This window comes from Rhodotorula toruloides, assembly GCF_000320785.1.
Source record: "Rhodotorula toruloides NP11 unplaced genomic scaffold Scaffold14, whole genome shotgun sequence".
In the NCBI taxonomy this organism is placed as follows: Eukaryota; Fungi; Basidiomycota; class Microbotryomycetes; order Sporidiobolales; family Sporidiobolaceae; genus Rhodotorula; species Rhodotorula toruloides.
Genome location: NW_015622974.1, coordinates 137,206 through 156,345, shown reverse-complemented (window position 1 = coordinate 156,345; position 19,140 = coordinate 137,206). Strand labels below are relative to the sequence as shown.

The following is a 19,140-nucleotide window of genomic DNA, read 5'->3' as shown; positions in this document are numbered from 1 at the left end:
CGGACTATTTCTTCACTCAACCCGACGAACGACGACCGCGACTTGAACACTCTCTCACCTCGCAACAATGACCTCGTGGGAACTGTCACCGCTCTGTGCGCTCACTCTCACCCTCTGGCACCATGCAAACTGACTCACGACCCGCGCAGACCGGCACTCGCACACCCTCGTCCTCGCCAACTCGCCCAACCTCGTCTCGCTCCACCGCGACCGCCTCGTCCTCCGCTCCCTCGCCGACCTCTCCCCAATCCGCTCATGGACCCTCCCCTCCCTCCCTCACCCTCTCACAACCTTCGCGGCATCCCCCTCTGATCCAAACTACGTCCTCGTCTACTCGGCGAAACAGCGCGCGGCGTGGGTTGTCGATCCTGCAAAGGAGGGAGAGGTGGCGAGGATCGAGGTGGGCAATGAGGGGTGCGTCGCGATGGCTTGGGCACGGACGGGCGACGGGGCGAATCCGACCGTGATGGCTTGGGCGGCTCACCATGTCCGTTGCGCGCTCTCACTCCTCCCATCCTTGAGTCTTCAACTGACGTAGGCTGCGCGCGCAGCTACACCTCTCCCTCTTCCCCCTTCCCTCCCCCTCCAGCCCCTCCCCTTCACCCGCCCTGCAGCCCTTCCGCATCCTCTCGCCCAAACACTCTCCCTCCCCTTCCTCCTCCGAGGAACAGGGAACAGGCTACTCTTTCCGACCCGACGGGAAATTCTTAGCCGTCCTTGAGCGTCACCAGGCGCGTGACGTGATTGGTGTTTATTCGACTGGCTCGGCTTCAGCAGCGGGAGAATGGGCGTTGGTCAAGGTCTGTCCCTCTCCTTACCTCTCTCTCTCTCGCAGAGCTGATGGAGGTGACATATAGAGCATCACACTCCCCGACCCGACCTCCGACCTCGCAGACCTCTCCTGGTCCCCCTGCGGTCGGTACATAGCCGCCTGGTCGTCCATCACCGACGTGCGTTCCCTCTTTCTTCCCTTGCCCTGCCCCGGAGCTAATGGGACGTCGGGGGAGGACAGTACACAGTGCATGTCTTCACGCCGACTGGGACGCTCCTTTCAACCTATACGCCTTACGCCTCTCTCTCCCCTCCCGCTTCGTCTTCCACTTCTACCAGCTCCACATCCTCCCGCAAACCTTCCTCCGCCTCAACATCCACTCCGACTGCGATCACAGGAAACAAAGACTGCACCCTCACCCGCCTCGACCGCTCGACCCATTCCTACGTCGGTCTCGGGATCCGAACGGTCCAGTGGGGTCGAGACGGCGAATGGCTCTCGATAGGCGGGTGGGACGGCAAGGTCAGGGTGTTGAGTAGGAAGGGGTGGGGTGCGGTTGCTGAGGTTGGGGTGCCTACACGGTTGACGGGGGGAGTCGTGCGTTCCTTTCTTGTTCGTTCCTTTCTTTTTCTCTGCTCGCGCATGAGATAAGGCTGATGTGAGATTGGAGAGGGGACGCAGAACGTATGGCGCGAACCACCCAATTGGGTCTCCAACACCCGCGGACACGGGATCCTCTCTTGTCCGTCCCTTCCCCTTCCCTCCCTTCCTTCCTCGACTAAGACTAAGCCCTCGAAGCGCAGACGACCCCGTCCCCCTCCCTCACTCACTCACCCCCCTCCCACTCGACTTGACCCGCCCGAACCCGCGAATGGGCGTAGAGAGGATCGTTTGGAGCGAGAGTGGGCGGTGGGCTGCGGTCCTGAACGGTGCGTCCGATCCTCCCCTTCCTTCCACTCCGAGTGCGTGCGTGAGCTGACTGGCGGCTGGCGGGTGACCAGCGGCGTTCCCGAACGTGATTGCGATATTCGACTTTTCGACCCTCGTCGCCCTCGCTTCCAACGCCCACGAGGGGGAAACCCCACCTCGTCCCTCCCTCCACACGCTCCTCCTCCTCTGCCCTTCCTCTCCCTCTCCCTCTCCCCCGACTCCCGCCCTCGCATGGCAACCCTCCCGCGCTTTCTCAGACGGAGAAGCAGAAGTCCTTTGCTGGGTCGGCGGTGAGAAAGGGTTTGGGATGTGGCGTGCCCCGACGTCGCGGAAGGAGAAGGGGCTGGCCGAGTGTGTTGGGATCCCTGCGCGTGCGTTTTGCCCATCCTTCCCTACCCCTCTCGCGGGACATGAACATTCGCTGATGGAGGAGGTGCAGGAGGGGACTTCTCTGCGCATTCGCTCGCTTTCGCACCAGACGGCGAAGCCCTCGTCCTTTCTTCCTCTCCTTCCACCTCCACCTCCTCCACCGCTTCGGCAGAAGGGACGTTCTGTGTCGCTTATCCGGTGTACGAGGGTGACGAAGTGCACGTGCCCAGCGGCGGAAGAGCGGCGGCGGACGAGTCTCTCGGAGGTGCGGGTGGGCGGACCTGGACAGAGGACGAAGCAGAGGAGGGCGAGTCGGATCTCTGATCATCTTGTGCAATGCTGCATAACGAGATGGAGCGGCTTCTACGCTACGCAGGAGGGAGAAAGACAGCCCATAAGCCCGTCGCGACAGTTCCCCAAACGACACAATACCCGACCCACCTCCTCCCCCACCGCTTCTTCCCTCCCTCTGTCGAGCAAACGAGTTCCGCAGCGTACCACCAAAACACGGGATTCGTTACGCATACGCGCAGGATGATTTGGACGTGGGCGGTTGTGAGGAGGAGAAGGGTGAGGAGGGTGTGGAGGTGGATGAGGGGGATTAGAGCGAGAGCTGCGGAGGGCGAGGAGGGGTGTGTGAGAGGTGAGGAGGGGTTGGACTTGCGTGACGGACGAGGCGGTGCGAGCGAGAGAGGGAGGAACGGGAGAGTCGAGCGGAGGGTGAAGGCGAAGGTGGAGCGGTAGAACGAGTGGGATGCGGCGAGCGAGAGGGCGAGGACGGGCGCGGCGAGGAGGAAATTTGGGAGCTGTAAAATGGTCCAATAGCGGAACAAGCCGACGTCCCTGCGAACGAGCGAAACGCGTCAGAATCGGTTCGAGCGGACAAGCGAGTATAGCGCGCACCAGTACTCGCTCTGGATCCAACCGTAGCTGAAGCCGAGTCCTTGGGTGCACCATGGACGCAAGGATGACGGGTCGGAACAGAAGAGGGTGTAGACGTAGCGCTGGAAGGCGAGGAAGGGCAGTGAGGAGAGGAAGGAGAGGGCGGCGAAGATGGGGACGCCGGTTGCAAAGCGCTGCAGGGAAGCGGTATCAGTACCTGGTCGTCTATTGGCTCGCGAGACTCACTCACTTGGAATCGCCCGCTCAAAGTCCCGTCCCAAGTTCTCCGCAACACCCATTTCCACCCAAAGAAGCCAACACCAAGCACGACCCCCTGGGCCCGCATTGTCGTGCCCAGCGCCCACACGACCGCTGCCAACACGTCGCGGTTCTTGTAGAAGAGGAGCATGCCGAGGAAGGTGAAGAGGGCGGCGAACGGTTCCGTGTAAGGGACGGCATGGAGCGTTGGTCGGCCCGGTGCGAGAAGGAAGAGGCAAGCGGTCGTCAAGGCAAACGCTGGCTGTCGTGGGAAGAGTCGGACCGTCAGGCTGTAGCGTAAGGCGGTGTCAGCAACGTTTTCGAGGTTGTTCAGGAGAGAAAGGATGCGGACCGGTGAAGGACGACTGCCGCAGCGCTCGTGGCTACCGCTGTAGCAGCCATGCCAACCAGTACGACGTCGTCACCGCTCGCTACGCCCTTCCCGCCCCTGAGCCAGCGAATTCCCTCCCCACCTGCCCTCATCAACCCAGGCAGCCCTGGCATGAACGCCGCCCTCTGCTCGTGGGTGTACCCCTCGAGCGCGATGTTGACGAAGTAGACGGTGTCCCATCGCACGAACGGCTGCAGGTAAGGCGAGACAGCATGCGAGAGAGTCGCGGCGGAGGCGTCGAAGGAGGGGACGAGGGAGAAGATGAGCAGCAGCAGGAGGCTTGTCAGGCAGCGCAGCGCGAGGCTAGCGAAGACTATCGTCCGTGTCGGGTGAGCAAGCGCCTCATCTCGCCAGCGAGACGGCAAGGACATGCGTGAAAGGGAAGAGGGGAGAGAGAACGAAGCGGGCAGCGACATCGAGGAGCAAGGTGACGTGCGTAACGAGATGGAACTGCAGTATATACGGCAATGCGAGCGGAGTCTACCCATGCGAAAGTGTCTGTCCCAAGCCAAAGCGATTCCTCCTCCCTCCCTCCCTTCCTCCGCTACTTTCCGACCGCGCGACCGATGCGAGTGCCGACGCGAATGAGCGTCTCGATCTGCAGCGGGAAAGGTTGGCACAAGCAGCCGAGAGTAGCGCGAGGGGGACGCACCGAGTTCTTCGAGTTGTTGAGCAAGTCCGCGTCGAACTGGACCGTGTTCGGCTTGAAGAGCACGACGATCGTGCTCCCTCCGAAAGCGAAGTAGCCGGTCTGCAGATCGAGGAAGTCAGCGATGAGCGCTGAGAAGGGAAAGGAGCTGGACTCGCCTCTTCGCCGCGCTTGACGGGCTCGCCCTCCTGCTTCGTCATGTGGATCGAGGCGACCATCATAGCGCCGACCCAGCTGCGCGAGCGCAGCCATCAATACGAGCTGCAGTGAAGAGCTAAGATTCCGAGCGCACACGTTCAGGACCTCGCCAAAGATGGGCGAGTCGATCGAGGCGACGAGGCGGACGTTCTCGCTGTAGACTGACACGTTCGAGCGGATGGCTGCGCAAGTAGAAACTACGTCAGGACTACAAGCACCATAATGAGTCGGCGTGCGGACGTACCCATCGGATTGACTGCGCGCGAGGGTGTGTACACGAAAAGTCAACTCTCGCTCTGGCACAACGGAGCGGGAGACGCACCGGTATAGTACTGTCCCGCGATGTAGTCGTGGTGGCCCATGATGCCGTCGACGGGCTGGCGAGGACTGTGTCAGCAAGAGAAGGCAAATGCAGCGAAGCGCGACGCACGCTATGGTAGCGGTGGTAGTCCTGCGGCGCTAGACGGAAGATGGCGAGACTGCCACCCTCGTACTGGGGCGCCTTGTCCTTGTAGTAGTCGCCGAGCATGCGAGCGACGGTGAACTCGCGGCCCTTGATCCAGATCGAGGTCGCGTCGTCGACGGTCTGGAAGAACATGGCGCGGCACTGCGTTACTCGTCACGATCAAGTCAGCTTGGTAGTCTTGCACAAGGTAGGGCGAAGCGACGCACATCGGCGCAGGAGACCACGGTGCGCGGGTCTTCCGGGTCGGAAACAGGTCGCGCATCAGGCTTGAGCTTGCGCTGCGAGGCGAATTGTCGTGAGCTAACGTCGACACAGGCACGCCAGACCTGTACGCACGTAGAAGAATTCGTTGAACGTCTTGAAGGAGGAAAGCGGGTCGAGGACTTCTTCCTGTCGGCAGTTACGCAATTAGCGAAGGAGCACACGGAAGCGCTCTCGCGTGCTCACCATGTTCAGGTTGTGGAAGCGGATGAACGGCTCGATCTCGCGCGCCGACGCCGGGCTGTCGTACTTGAGGCCTTGCTTTTTCGTAAGCGAGTCGAGCATGCGGCGGACTGCGAGGAGGACCGATCAGTCGGAATGCTCGAGATGAGAGTGAGGACGGGGCGCACTTCGCGAGCCCTCCATGTTGCCGCTCATGCCCTTGTACATCAGGCGGATACCGAGGCGGACGTAGACGGCCATCTTCTCCTCCTGCAGCGTGCCGGTCTGGCGGTCCTGCACGATGATGTTGGCCGAGTCGGCACCTAAGGCATACTGGCCCTTCGTGACCTTGGCAAAGACCTTGTTGAGGAACTTGCGCTGCGCCTGCGAGGCCGTGACGAAGTTGGTGACAAGGACGCGGTTCACCTTGCTCGGATCTGTCGAGGCGCAGACGCCCAGATGCGTAATGATGTCGACCTCGGCTTTGGCGTTGAGGCGAGGCTTGCGGCAGAGCGGGCACTCCTTGATGTTGACCACGCGCTCGATGTCGCCCTCGTCGGTCGCGCCCAGGTCGGCAGAATCGACGCGAGACGGCGAAGACGGCGGCTTGACGGTACCCTTTGGTTCGGGCGCCGTGATGACCTTGCCCTTCTCCGTGTCGGTGACGATCTCGGTGCCGCTGTGAGAACGACAGGTCAGCGGCGCCATCCTGCGAGTACGGAAGCGTGAGCGACTCACGGAGGAATCGTCTTCATGTCGGACGACTGGTCCGTCTGCTGCAGCTCGTCCGGCTGGTAGTGCTCAGGCAGCGCGAAACCCGAAGCGAAGCCTGCACCCGGTCCAGCCGGCGTGTTCGCTCCGGTATCGCTGTTTTCGCTGACATGCCGTCGCTCCGCATTCGGCTTTTGCACTTCGTCCTCGAGGCAGAGGACGACCTCCTCCATCGACAGCTCGTCGTCGATCGTCTTGCCGAACCTCGTGAAGAACGACTCAATGGTCTCTTTCGTGAGGGTCGAGCCGAGCGAGTCGAGCATCGAGAACAGCTCGACGTACGAGAGTTCGCCCGTGCCGTCGAGGTCGTACTGCGCTGCATAGACGCGCCAGAGCGATTGGCGCAAGGCGGCGTAAGGCGTGTATTTGGCGCGGATGATAAGCTTCGGGTTGACGCCCTGCACGTCCTTGTCGCTGAGGATGAGCGGGAGCTCATGCACATGGAATTCGTCGCCGACAAGCTTGCCGTCTGGGCCGGCTGGGTAGATGCCGCGGTCGTCGTGCTGTATGCTCGTGCCAAGAAGCTGCTCGAGCGGGACGGCGACGTCGCCGACATGGTCGTTGCCAGAGATCTTGTCCCAGTCCGAGACGGTGAACCCGATCGTCCAGTGCGTCTCCGCCTCGCCGACGTGGAAATAGAGGCGTTCCTCCCAGACCGGGTTGAGGCTGTGGCGGATGACCCTCGTGCGGAAGATCTTGTGGCCGAAGGCGATGACGACGAACGGGTCCATGTCGTAGGACGTGCGGAATGCATTCTTGAAGCGCGGCAGGTCCTTGGCGCCCGTGATCTCGATCTGCACGAGTCCAGCGATTCCGTCGTTCGGGGCGAGAGTGAAGGCGCCATGGTGCGTCTTGCGCGACCTGCGCGACCTGCGCCTCTTCCCGTCTGTCGCACCGTCCTCCCCCTTCTTCGAGCGACGTCGTCCCTTCCGCTTCCCAGGAGTCGCAGCCGGCGAGAGACCGACGCTTCCGGCCACCAAACTCATCTCGACCAAGCCGTCGGCGATGCCCGCATCCAAATCAGCCGACTTCCGGCGACGAGGGAAGCGCCTGCGCTTCTTCGTCTCTGCCGCGATCGACGACGAGGCGGTCGCGGCGCTGTCAATGTCGGTGGTTGAGGCAACGTCGGATTCGGCGGCAGGAGTAGTCGGCTGACTCGCGGTTGAGAGGATGTTTTGGCTGCTGAAGCGACGCTTGACGAAGCCTGGGAGGCTCAAGCCGCGACGACTCGGGGTGGGCGGGGGAATGGGAATGTTGGCCGACGACGAACTGCTGGACGAGGCATGCGCTTGCTCTTCGACGCGAATGTCGGGTATAGGTGGCGGCGACTCGGTAACAGCATGCTCCGGCGAGGTGGACTTCTCGAGTTGTGCGTCGGTCGGCAAGTCGAAGTAGCCTTGCTCGCGCGACGAAGGAACGTCTTCGTCGCCGGTTGACGACGCATCTTCGGTATCGGACTCGTCGCCGTCCGTCGAGATAGATGCAGTATCGGCGTCGGAGTCGGAGGATTCGGAGTCGGGATCGTCGATGACAGTACCGAGAGGAGAAGCCTCGTCAGCAGGCTGAGTACCGAGACCGTCGGTCTGCGCAGCGATAGTGTCATCAAATGCCGCCAGTTGGAATAAGCGACGAGTCACTCACCGGCGGAACCAGGAATACGCGCTCCTCGCGACTCGCTCGCCTCGCACCTTCCAGCTCTGAAGCGACTCGCCCCAGAGCGCCGAGGATGCGCTCACGGTCCTGATCCGACAGCTTCCGCGACGAGGTGGTCGCCGCTGGCAAGAAGCCAATCTGTACGAGGAGCTGGCCGCTGACGCTCGACCGCGACCTCGACGAACGAAGCGTGTGCCAGATGGGCTAGAATGCGAGGGAGTCAGTGGGACCGAGTAGTAAGCTTGCTGGGTGGCGCACCTCGTTCTCGTTATCGTGAAAGCCGACCGGAGGCTTCTCGTCCTTCCACTTCTTCGCATCGCGACCCCACCAATCCTCCAGACCGAGACTCAGCTCGCCCATGTACTCGCTACCAAGCCTGTCCTTGTCGTAGCAAACAATCTCGATGCGCTCGTAGCCGAGAGCGAGGCAGTCGAAGAGCTTGAGCTCCAGTTTCGCTTCGCCGCCGACTCCCTCGAGGCTGCCCGTCTCTCCGCCAGCGCCCCAGACCGGGTTGAGCGTCTTTGGTACAATTGGACTCGTCACCTGCGTCGATGCTGTGTCAGACAACTTAAAAGAGCGAGAACGAGAAGCCAAGCCACACGTACCCTGTGCGGACCGAAGCGCATGACGAGGTAGGGATCGCTCAAACCGTTCTTGTCCTTCGCGACGAGGTCCCTCCCGGCGTGTACCCTCACGACAAACGTTCCCAGCGGCTCAGCGCCCTCCTCGAGCGGGCGGAAGAGGGCATCCCTTCGCTGGGAACGGCTACCAAGCTGCTTGAGCCGGCGAGGACCTGCCGCTGCGACCCTCGGGATTCGCGCGAGGTGTCTGACGGGGAGTTTGGAGAGGAGTGCGCGCCTCAGACCGGGCGAAGGGGCTGGCGACGGCGGCGAGGTTGCGTCGGTATCCCCGGCAGCGAGAGGGGGCTGAGCGCGGAGAGAGTCCCTCGTGCCCGGCGCTTTCGACCTGCAGAGAATGGAATGAGTGCTTCTGAGCTGAAGTGCGTGCTCCGGGCGCACTCACATCGCGTTGTCGTCTCTTCCGACGAGTGTCCCGCCTTGTTCGCTGATGAGGTCGACGAGGAGCGTGGAAGGGCGAGGGGACTTCGGGGAAGCGTGAGGGTCGTAGTACTAGTAGCAGAAAGCTGTTGCTGCTGTCCAGGCGAGCAAAGAAGCGAAAGAGCGAGTTCAAGAGACGAGGGAAAGGTCAACCACCTCCCCACACAGCTTGTCCTCGTCCACTCACCCGCTCACAAGCTAGAAAAGCCCGTGGAGCTCGTCAAGACTGTCAGAATGGTCGACTCGCGCGTGCTGAGCCAGCGCAAGTTCGGCTACATGTCGCCTGCTGCTTTCCAGGCTGCCCAGGTCGCGGCGAAGCGGAAGGGGAAAGAGGAGCTCGAAGCGAGGCCAGCGAAGCGGCAGAGGATCAAGCGTTACAGGGCGAAGGACTTCCAGACGCCTTTCGCAACGCCAAGGGAGGTGGAGGAGTGGTTCGCAGAATATCCGGCTGTTCGTCCCCGTCTTGCTCTCCGCACGCTCTTCCAGCTCATCTTGTCCGTTCGCCAGCTTTCTCAGCGCAACTTCTACATCGTCCAGAACCATTGGGCCACGCGGGATCACTACGACTTGCGCGTCCAGCTCGACGGCCGCACAACGTCGTGGGCTATTCCAGCTACCCTTGCCGATCCGACGAAGCAGCTGCGCCGACAAGCCATCGAAACGAACCCACACCCTATGTCATACAGTCTCTTCGAAGGGCGCGATCCGAAAGGACCGAACATCACGGGCGTCTGGGATATCGGCACTTACAAGGTGCGGTCCTCTCGCGTCCCCTACGACTCTCCGCGAGCTTACTCCGTCCGTAACCGCAGGTCTACAAGTCGATGCGCGCCGAACGTCAAGATGAGAAGACCCGCTCGGAAGGCATCGATGATGCGGAGACGACCGACGAAGATGCAACGCCGGTCGAGGAAGACGACTTTCAAGAGCACCTGTTCCGCGATGGTGCGTCTGACTCGCGCGTCTCGTTATGCCCTCACCGAGCAGAACTAACGAACGACCCTTCCTCCAGCCTGGCATCGTTGCGTTGGCCTCGAGACTCCTGCAGTCGGACGCTGGCCTCGACAACCGGCGCCTCGAGACGACGGCAAGCGACACGGATTTGTGCTCGAGCTCGTACTCCCCGTCCTCCACCTCTGCTCGACTTTGACTGAATCCATTTCCCGTCCGCAGAACGGCGAGCGCTACCAAGGGCTTCGCTTGTCCTTCGTGCACGGCTCGGACGAGGTCAAGCACAACGTGTGCGTCACTTTTCGCTGGTGACAGACAGGACTCTCGCTGATGCCGCTGATTTCACCAGGTCAAAGTACACTGGCCAGCTCGAAGCGCATCGTATCGTGCGTCCCCCTCTTCTCTCGTTACTCTCGCTGCTGCGGCTCACAGCTATGCATCGCAGTGGCTTCTGACTCTGCACGCCGCCAAGTCCAAATCGCTCGCCTCGACCGAGAACCTCGACATCCCGCGCGACCGCTCGCTCCTCACGCGCCGCACGATGGAAGAGATCGGCCGCGACTCAACCGCGTGGTACAAAGCGTGCATCGAAGCCGACGAGCAAGACACAGACGACGAGGGAAGCGAGACGACGGGCGACGGAACGCAGCGTAAGGGACGGAGGCAGCGCGAGATGGAGGGAGACTTTCGCCGAGGTTGAGGACAACGAGCTTACGCAGGCGGAGTACCGCTTTCTCGCTGAAATGAAGGGCGCGGACGGCTGGTAGAGCAGTACGAAACTTGAAGTCATTTGCAAGATCACGTTCGAGGACGCGAAGGGAAGTAAGTACGAGGGGAAAGAGCGGATACAAGGCGAGTGAGCGTGTTTGTCGCGTGTGCATAAGCTACAGGAAGGAGGGACGAGAGAAGAGAGGGGAGTTGTCGGTCGACGACGCCTCAGTAGCCCTTGTCCTTCTTCTTGCCGTTGCAGTCTGCGACAAAGGCAGGTCACCAACCTGCTTCGAAACCGATAGCAGACGCTCAAGCCATCAAGACGACCACGCCAAGGACTGCAGTAGCAGCACCGGCGAAGCCCATCTTGACGGTCGAAGCGCCGCTCGTCATGTTGGAGTTGGACGAACCGGCCGAGCCCTTCGACGAGCTGCCGGACGAGCCAGAGCCAGACGACGAGCCAGACGAGGTCATGTTGTGCGAGGGGAGGGTAACGGTGACGTTCTGCGGCGAGAAAAAGGGTAAGTTCTCCTCCTCCTCGTACATCGCTTCTTCCCGACGCACCTGGACAGACAAGTCAATGATGGCAGGTCCTGCTACCGTCGACTTGTCGTCAAGGGACGGGCCAGTGGTCAGGACGACGTAAGTTTGACCTTGAGAGCTGATGTTGGCGGTCGGGATCATGCAGGCGCCGTTGGTCCAGTTGGAGAAGCCGGCAGCGAGACCCGACGCAAAGCCGCAGTAGAGCTGGCCGTTGTTGGTGTTAACGGCCGAGGCGTTGGTCGGGGCAATCTTGAGCTCGGCGCCCATAGTGAAGTTCTTGCTCGTCACGTTGAGGGCGGGGTGACCCTGGATGGTAGGTGCCGAGCCGGACGGGCACGACGTGAAGAAGGGGGTGACGATGGTGACGACGTTGGACGCCGACTGCGGGGTGTCCTCGGGCTGGGGGAAGGGAGTGTAGGCGTTGACGAAGCGGATGAAGGCGTTGTGGCGGGCCTCGACGGTCAGGATCGATCCGGCAGCCGTCAAGTACGACGTGTCGTTGATCGAGCCGGCAGCGCCGAGGTAGGCGCTCACGCCGACACCCTCGACGACCTGCGAGAGACCGAGGAAGGAGGGAATGTCGGTGTAGGGGAAGGTGTAGTTGCACTGCGAGCGAGAAGATTGGTCAGCCGTGCTGTTACTCATCTAGAGGAAGCGCTAGCGGAAGCACGACGCACAGCCTGCACGGGAGTCGCGCCGGCGGCGGAGAGGGCGGTGGTGAGGAAGTCAACGTGGGCCTGCTCGTCCTTCGCGACCTGCTGGAGGACAGGGTAGAGACCCGAGTAGCCAGCCTGGTCGAACGCCGACTGGTTGAACTTCTGAAGGGCTGCAGGAGGGGGAAGGAGGATGTCAGCGACCTGGCCTTCCCAAACTCGTTGCGATCGCCCTTCGTCCGCTATGCAAGCGCAGCAATCCCTTTGGCGCCGACCAGACAGCGGACGAACTCACCATCGTGGTAGAACTTGGCCTCGAGGTGCTCGAGGGTGAGGGCAAAGTTGAGGACGGTAACGTCGTCGGCTGTTCGAGGCAACGGCGAGTCAGCACGCGGCCTCGGTGACAATGAGGCATCCGCGACCAAGCGAGAGCGAGGAGTCGACGGGGGGAAGGGGACAAGGAGACGCACCACCGCTGGTGACAGACTGGCGCTTGGCGAGCTTCGAGCGCTCGCTAAGGGTGCGGATGTAGTCGCGCTTGAGGCGTGCAATCTCGCCGTTGGGGACGACGATGGCAGAGACGCTAGCTGCGCCGGCGAGGGCGAGGAGAGCGGCGGAAGCGAGCATGCTTGGAGAGGACGGAGTGAAGTCGACGAAGGGAGGACGGCGACGACGTCGAGGGCTGGGTGTGAGGGAGAGGAAGGGAAGAGAGAGGGAACGGCTGAGCGCAGACTGAAGAGCGAGTGCGATCCCCACATCGTCGACCGACTGCACTCGCTTCCGAAGCGGAGACGAGGGAAGGGTTGTCGTTCGACGGAAGGACGACCCTTCGGCCGCCTCCACTAGCGTGCCTGCCGTAATGAAAAGCCTCATCAGCGAATCACAGAGCGCAAACCATGTCGATCAGCAGTTATGGGCAGACTGTACCTGAACCCCTTGGGCCGGTTGCAGTCTCGGTCGCCATTGATGCGTCGCCTCTGTACATCTTGCGACGGCCGAACCACCCTGTCAATTCCGCGAAACCGACGGGGAGCCGCAGTGTCGGTGTGAGCGACCGTCGAACGACTCCACCGGCTGTCCGCCTTTCCTGGACGCCGAGTATCGAGCGAGTGCTCATGGACGGCGGCGACTGCAAGGCGAGGGCGAGGCGAAAGGTGTGATCTGATTGCTGGTAGCTGTTCTACAACGACGAAGGAACTGCATACGGACGAAACGGCGGCAGCGATACACGGGAACGACGGCAAGTGAAAGAGGCGCGGAAGCGGAGAAGTCGAGAAGGCGAACCAGTCGTGAGTAGTTGCGATAGGCGGGGCGGACGCTGCTTTGATGAAGCAGACGCTCAGAACATGCCGAAGAGTCCTCGGCGGCCGTCTTGCCGTTGGCGCGGGTGCTGCTGCTGCGCCTTGTCCCGCTGAAGTTTGACGAGGCTGTCGAGCTTCTCCGCAACCTGAGCAGAGCGCATGTCAGCGGGAAAGCGAATGGAAGACAGGCAAGAGGGAGAGACGGGACGCACAAGTTCGAGCTTCTCCTTGCGCTCCTGGAGGGCCAGATGACGAGAGATGACCGGGTTCTCGCGGGCGAAGCGAACGATTTCGGCGCGGTCCAGGTCGTGTGAGAGTCGTGTGTCGAGGTCGCGAGGGAACTGAGAGGGGTCGACAAGCGAAGAAGTTAGAGGGATGACGAGGACGCGAGAGAAGCACGCCGGGCGCACCTGGTAGAAGAACTCGACAAGCAGCTCGATCTGTTCAAGCAGAAGATGATCAGTGCTCTCGTTCGCGGGAGAACGTTCACGACGCCGAGGAGAGATCCTGGCAGGGTCGAGAGCAGTGACGGTTCTTCGCCTCTTCCGGCCGACTCACGTTGATAAACTGCACCGCCGTGCTCGACAGCTTGTCGGCAACGATGTTGAGGAAGGCTTCAGGGCAGAACGCTTTCTGTTCCGGACCCGTCTTGCACCGACGAGACTTGAGCGCGAGCAGCCGAAGTCGGAGGATGGAAGATCGCGATGAAAGAAACATGGCTTCACGAGCTTTGGAGCCGATCGTTAGCGCGATATGAGAGAGGGTCGATGACGGGACACACCTTTTGCGAGGAGAGCCGGGTTGAAGGCCGGGCGGTTCGGGTCGGCAAGGTCTTCGTTCTCGTCCGCCCAGTCCTCCTGTCCTGCCAACCGCGCCTCCCTTCTCCGCTCACGCCGTCTCCGCTCCTTCTCCTCCAGCTCACCGACGTACTCCATCGCACCTCGCAGTTTCCGCCCACCGACCGCGTCCCTGATCTTCGACAGCGCCGCATCGCACATGCTCAGCTCGCGCTGCAACAACTCGACCGACTGCTGCCGTCCCGCCTCCCACTCTGCCGGATCAACCTCGACCTCGTACTTGAACGGCTTGACCGAGTTCTCAACCTGGTCGCTGGTGAGGGTGAAGCGTTCGCGGAGGATGGCGTCGGCTGTCGCGTTGATTCGCTCGGCAGCATCGGGGTGGTAGATGAGGGGTTCTTCGGCGGCGAGAGTGGCGAGACGGGCGCGGATGGCGTCGACGACGAGCTGAGTCGATGCGCGGCCAACACCCGACTTGGTGATGGACGAGGCGAGCGCATCGAGCTTCCGTTGCCAGTAGACGTCGAGATCTTCGGGACTGACGGACCGGTCGTTGGCGAGGGTACCGAGTTCGGGCGTTCGCGGATCGCTCCAGTACTGCGAAGCGAGAAGGTCGAGGACTTGCTCGTCGAGGAACGACTTGAGCAGTCTCCGCACGTCCTTCTTCGTCAAGCTCTTGCCAAGCGTGCCGATCTTGGCCTTGAGGAGGTCGAGTGTCTCGGCGACATACGACTCGGCAGAGATGGCGCGGTCGTTGTACTGGACCTTGAACTGGTAGGTCGCCTCCTCGAGTTCGAGCGCAACGGCATTCGAGATGGTGTGCAGCGACGAGGCCATCGACTCCTCGAGGACGTGCATGAGACGCTTCTTGAGCGTGTCGGTGCCGACGAGGATGCCCTCACGCGAGAACTCGTCCGCGTTGCCACCGAAGAACGTCTCTTCCTGCTGCCGGATCGGCCCGATCAAGCTGCCCTCGTCGTCCGCCGGGTTCGACCGCTTGAGCAGCGACCGCGAGTGATGCTTCGCTGCGCGACAGACGACGCCGACGTAGCCGAGCGCGAGAGGGTATCGGTTGTTGGACAAGACGGCGGCACCCTGCGCAGGCTCGATCAAGTCCATCTTCGTAACTACGCCGATGGTGCGCATGCCGAGCGGATCGACCTTCTTCGCTGCTCGCAAGGCGGGCGAGTTGGCGAGGTCGACGTCGGCAGCGCAGACGGCGAGGATGATGTTGGGCGAGCGGATGTACTTGTCGCAGAGAGCCGCAATCTTGTCCTTCAGCTCTTCAGGCTGGTCCATGCTTGCGACCTGGACGTAGCCGGGCAAGTCGACCATGCTGAGGTCGGGGACGTGGGGAGAATGGATGCGGAGCTGGATGGGCGAGTCGGAGACGCATTCGGCGGCGGGAACGGAGAGGTTCAAGTCGACGAGCGTTTGTTGGACGATGGAGAAGTCGGTGATGTGACCGGGACCGAGGGAGGGGAATTCGGCAAAGGTGGCCGGTCGAGGATCGGAGGGAGTCGCGGGCGTATGGACGAGTGTGAGCTCGATGGGTCGTCGAGTGACCATGTTCTCGCCCCTGCACGGAGACGTCAGCTTGTGCATCACTACAGAGAAGCCTGCGGACGCACTTGGGCAGGAACTCGCGCCCGACAATCGCCTCGAGCACACTGCTCTTCCCGCTGCTCTGACTGCCAATGACGACGATACTCGGCAGGGTCAAGCCCGCCTCCTCGCCGATACTGAGCAAGATCGAGCGGATCTCGATCAGTCTGCGGGTGAGGAGCATGAGGTCCTCGCTCGAGTCGGCGGACGGTTCCGCCGCGTCGACGACGACGGGCAACGAAGCCGCCATGGTCGCTGCGACCGTTGCGAGCGGCGCCGGGTCTCGCTGCGGCTTCTTGCCGTTCCCCCGCGTGTACCCGCTCTCCTCGCCGCCATACTCCTCGTCTCCCTCGTCCTCCTCTTTCCGCTCGAAAGTCTCCCTCACCCTGTCCCTGAACCTGGCCAGCCGTCCCTCCAGTCCAAGCGCCGCCTCAGCCCAGACAGTCGACGCCGTCTCACTGACAGACTTGTAAGTCTCGCTCCCTTGTTCCGTCAGCGAGCGCAAGGTCGAAGAGATCGAAGTCGACGCGGTGTCATAGGCGACTCCGAGCTTGTCGTTGATATCAGACAGCGTCGTGACCGCGTTCTGCTTGAAGCCTGTTACCGGATCGTGTCAGCTGGACGTCCGTACGCCCAGTTTGCGCGAGTGAGGGACGCACCATCGACCTTCCATTCCGCCCAAGTGAGCGCACCAGCTCCCACCCCCAATCCAAGCGCGCCACGGCCCGCAGTCCGTCCCGCGAGCCTCCCAAGTCCCGTAAAGATCGAAACAGAGCGGACGTGCAGCTGTCGAGCGGGGAAAGCTGCGCCGGCGAGGGTTGAAGGATGAGGGTGGCGGAGGTGGGTGAAGGGGAGGACGGGGGAGCGCGTGCGTGCGCGAGTGGCGTTCCTGAGCAGTGCAGAGACCATCGGAGTGGTCCTGCGGGTCAGCAGAGCGAGCGAGCCAGAGTTGGTGAGAACCCAAGTTCGCAGACGTCGTCGCTCGGCAGAAGCACTTCGTCACTCTCTCTCATTTCACTTGCAGGGGGACTCAAGGAGTAGCAGACGTCTTGAAGAGCGTGACAAAGCCCAGCGGAATTGGCGGGAAGCGGAAAGGATGGCTACATTGCGAGGAAGAGACGCCTTTTTACTCGAGGCAAAGATGCTAGACAACGGGAGGACTGCTGGGACTGCTTGGGACGGCTTATGTAGGCGACGACGCGAATGTACGGTAGGCGAGGCGGAGAGGCGAAAGGAAGAGATGGCAATGCGAGGCAAAGTGTCGAGAGGAACGGAGGGAAGTCGCCTCAACCGAGCACCTTCCTGACGCCCTCAGCCTGCGCACTCGAGATGCGATCGGGGAAGACGACCTCGATCCGAACGACCAAGTCGCCCTTGGGCTTCGGCGCGTTCTTCCTCGTGATGGGCATCCCCTCGCCCGCGATGCGAATCTCCTGTCCAGGCTTGAGCGGAGCGCCTCCTCCACGCGGATACGGGACGTTGAAGTTGATCGTCCGGCCGTCGAGGTGCGTGAGCGTCTTGGTAGGCGAGCCGCCGCCTGCCGGGCCGCAGAGGGCGTCGATGAGCGGGACCTTGAAGGTGTAGATGAGGTCGTCGCCTTCTCGCTTGAACGTCGGATGAGGCTTCTCCTCGAGGACGAAGACGATGTCCTGGAAACCGCCTGCCGCTTCGTTGCCGGCCTTGGCGAAGCGGATCTTGGTGCCGGCCTTGTAGCCTGCCTTGATCGGGGCTGCGTACGTCGAGCGGATCAGTAAGGGCGCACGAGTCGGGAGGGGAGAATGACGCGGCTCACCTTCGACGACGTTTGCCTCTTCTTGTCCGTTCAGCCGCTTCTTGGTGACCTTGAGCTTCTTCGTCGTGCCCTTGTACAGGTCCTCGAGCGAGACGGGCAGCGGCTTGACTGGGAGCGGTGCAGAACATCGTCAGCGGACTGTGAGTAGCGAGCACGAGAAGCGGGCAGACGCACCGATTTCAGGTGGAGGAGGCGGCCGCTTCTGACCGGCGTGCGCAAAGTCCTCGTCCGAATCGATGTCCATCCCAAACCCACCCGGGAACCCACCTCCTCCTCCGCCCATCCCTCCCATCCCGCCCATACTCGCAAACGGGTTCCCACCCGCTCCTCCCCTCGCCCTCCTCGCTCCTCCTCCGCCTCCCATCCCGCCCATCCCTCCCCCCATTGACCCAAACAACGCCGAGAAGATATCGTTCGGATCGCTCGGGGTGAACCCTCCGCCCGGCCGGCCGCCAGAGGAGGAGAAGGAGAACGTCCCGCCGGGGAATCCTCCGCCTGCGCCGCCTGCGAAGGGGTTGAAGCCACCGCCCATGCCGGCTCCTTGTGCGCCTCCTGCGCCGCCGCCAAAGCCGCCTTTCAGCCCCTCCTCGCCGAACTGGTCGTAGATAGCGCGCTTGTCCTTGTCCTGCGAGAGAGCGAAGTGCGACGAAGGTCAGTCTCAGGTCGCACACTGACCCGCCCGCTCCTTGAACCGCGTGAGAGACAGCTCGAAAGGAACGCCCGGTACTCACCGCCAGAACCTCGTACGCCTCGCTGACCTCCTTGAACTTCTTGGCCGCCTCCTCCGAGCCCTGGTTGCGGTCAGGGTGGTGTTTGAGCGCGAGTTTCTTATACGCTTTTTTGATCTCGTCGTCCGAGGCGCCCTTGGAGATGCCGAGGAGCTTGTAGTAGTCTTGCCCCATTGTGGGTTATGGGCAAGATGCGGTGTCGGCTGCCGAGGAGCAAGAGTGTCAGTCGTGCGTGGGACGGCGCGGGAGGGACAGCGGGAATGTGAACGCACTTGAGAGTGTGGATAGGGTGTTAGGGAGCGAACTGCTCGAGCGTATGCCGAGGAGAGAGGGCGAGCCGAAGTAGATGACGAGGGGTAGGACGCAGAGAGAGAGAGGGAGAGCGAAGACGGGTGCTGCTTTCGCTGGAGTGTGTTCTTTCGAGTGTGCTGACTTGTTCGAGTCGAGTGAAGAGCAGGAAGACAAGGAGCGAGAGCGCGGCCAAAGTCGGCAAGTCAATCGAGGACGAACACCAAGGAATGCTCCTTCGCTCCCTCGCTCCCTCACTCTCTCTCTCAAACTCGCGCTCGTGAATTCCGGCTGCAACGACAGTACTTTGCAAGGCTAGACAGGCATCCTGACACAACGAGCGAGGGGGCAGCTATCCATCGTCGAGCGGAGAGGAGAGGGTCCGCCGCCACCGCCGCGAACAGCCGGGTCGTTTCTGGTGTTTTCTGGGTGTTCGCATCGTCCCCGCCACGAAAAGGAGACGCAAAGGGGAGAGGCGAGACAGAGAAGGAAGAAAGGACCGCGACGAGCGAGCTCAATGAAGAGGTCGTCTTTGGTCCCATCCCCCCCATCCTCGCCTCTCCCCCTCGACAACCTCGCTCCCTCCTCCGCTTCTCCCTATACTGACGAGACGACGACGAGGACTGGGGGCGCATCGTCGAGAACGGGGGCGGAAGGCGAAAGAGTCGAAAGCGAGGGTCGAACGGCACGAATAGAGAGAAGGAAGCCGAGGTGTGTGTTGGAAGAAGGAGCGGCGACTATAGACACGGTGTGGTGGGTGTGGGAACGGATGTTGTGTACCGATTGTTTGTTGGAGCGGAGGCGGAAGTTCGTAGTCGACGAGTACAGACAAAGCCGGAAGGCGAAAGGGCGACCGAAAGAACAGGTGTACACGGTGAGGCGCGTCGTACAGATTTCCTTTTTTTATCTGGGTTCGGGTGGGTAGTCGGCGAGACGGGGTGTTTTTGAGTG

At 62.0% G+C, this 19,140-nt stretch overlaps 7 protein-coding genes across 7 annotated transcripts; 2 read left to right on the top strand and 5 right to left on the bottom strand.

The window, feature by feature from the left end:
• Positions 1–67: 67 nt before the first annotated feature.
• RHTO_01589 (WD repeat domain 8) lies at positions 68–2,395 on the top strand (the record flags this gene model as incomplete). Its single annotated transcript, XM_016415270.1, has 9 exons — positions 68–95; positions 150–487; positions 552–800; positions 858–950; positions 1,013–1,369; positions 1,445–1,514; positions 1,576–1,701; positions 1,774–2,073; positions 2,142–2,395. 9 exons carry the CDS (start codon positions 68–70, stop codon positions 2,393–2,395), a joined length of 1,815 nt encoding a protein of 604 aa, XP_016272648.1.
• A 44-nt stretch (positions 2,396–2,439) lies between these two features.
• On the bottom strand, positions 2,440–4,018 carry RHTO_01588 (Dol-P-Man:alpha-1,6-mannosyltransferase, glycosyltransferase family 76 protein; the record flags this gene model as incomplete). Its single annotated transcript, XM_016415269.1, has 4 exons — positions 2,440–2,914; positions 2,975–3,147; positions 3,204–3,501; positions 3,564–4,018. The coding sequence occupies 4 exons, from the start codon at positions 4,016–4,018 to the stop codon at positions 2,440–2,442; spliced, it is 1,401 nt and encodes a 466-aa protein (XP_016272647.1).
• Positions 4,019–4,082: 64 nt separating this feature from the next.
• RHTO_01587 (phosphatidylserine decarboxylase) lies at positions 4,083–8,787 on the bottom strand (the record flags this gene model as incomplete). The annotated part of the gene is made up of 15 exons (XM_016415268.1): positions 4,083–4,200; positions 4,255–4,485; positions 4,544–4,631; positions 4,694–4,705; positions 4,772–4,826; positions 4,880–5,056; positions 5,122–5,193; positions 5,252–5,305; positions 5,363–5,469; positions 5,527–6,017; positions 6,077–7,692; positions 7,751–7,966; positions 8,021–8,305; positions 8,368–8,728; positions 8,786–8,787. Coding segments are annotated over 15 exons (3,885 nt in total).
• A 267-nt stretch (positions 8,788–9,054) lies between these two features.
• RHTO_01586 (ATP-dependent DNA ligase-like protein) lies at positions 9,055–10,471 on the top strand (the record flags this gene model as incomplete). The annotated part of the gene is made up of 7 exons (XM_016415267.1): positions 9,055–9,270; positions 9,328–9,573; positions 9,633–9,765; positions 9,833–9,936; positions 9,994–10,061; positions 10,121–10,157; positions 10,217–10,471. 7 exons carry the CDS (start codon positions 9,055–9,057, stop codon positions 10,469–10,471), a joined length of 1,059 nt encoding a protein of 352 aa, XP_016272645.1.
• Positions 10,472–10,707: 236 nt separating this feature from the next.
• Positions 10,708–12,305, bottom strand: RHTO_01585 (Ferritin/ribonucleotide reductase-like protein; the record flags this gene model as incomplete). The annotated part of the gene is made up of 6 exons (XM_016415266.1): positions 10,708–10,742; positions 10,836–10,986; positions 11,047–11,631; positions 11,703–11,851; positions 11,974–12,042; positions 12,149–12,305. The coding sequence occupies 6 exons, from the start codon at positions 12,303–12,305 to the stop codon at positions 10,708–10,710; spliced, it is 1,146 nt and encodes a 381-aa protein (XP_016272644.1).
• Positions 12,306–13,017: 712 nt separating this feature from the next.
• On the bottom strand, positions 13,018–16,290 carry RHTO_01584 (dynamin GTPase; the record flags this gene model as incomplete). The annotated part of the gene is made up of 7 exons (XM_016415265.1): positions 13,018–13,125; positions 13,192–13,320; positions 13,390–13,419; positions 13,538–13,707; positions 13,761–15,355; positions 15,408–15,978; positions 16,041–16,290. 7 exons carry the CDS (start codon positions 16,288–16,290, stop codon positions 13,018–13,020), a joined length of 2,853 nt encoding a protein of 950 aa, XP_016272643.1.
• Positions 16,291–16,667: 377 nt separating this feature from the next.
• Positions 16,668–18,075, bottom strand: RHTO_01583 (DnaJ family protein; the record flags this gene model as incomplete). The annotated part of the gene is made up of 4 exons (XM_016415264.1): positions 16,668–17,110; positions 17,174–17,281; positions 17,348–17,798; positions 17,905–18,075. The coding sequence occupies 4 exons, from the start codon at positions 18,073–18,075 to the stop codon at positions 16,668–16,670; spliced, it is 1,173 nt and encodes a 390-aa protein (XP_016272642.1).
• Positions 18,076–19,140: the final 1,065 nt, after the last annotated feature.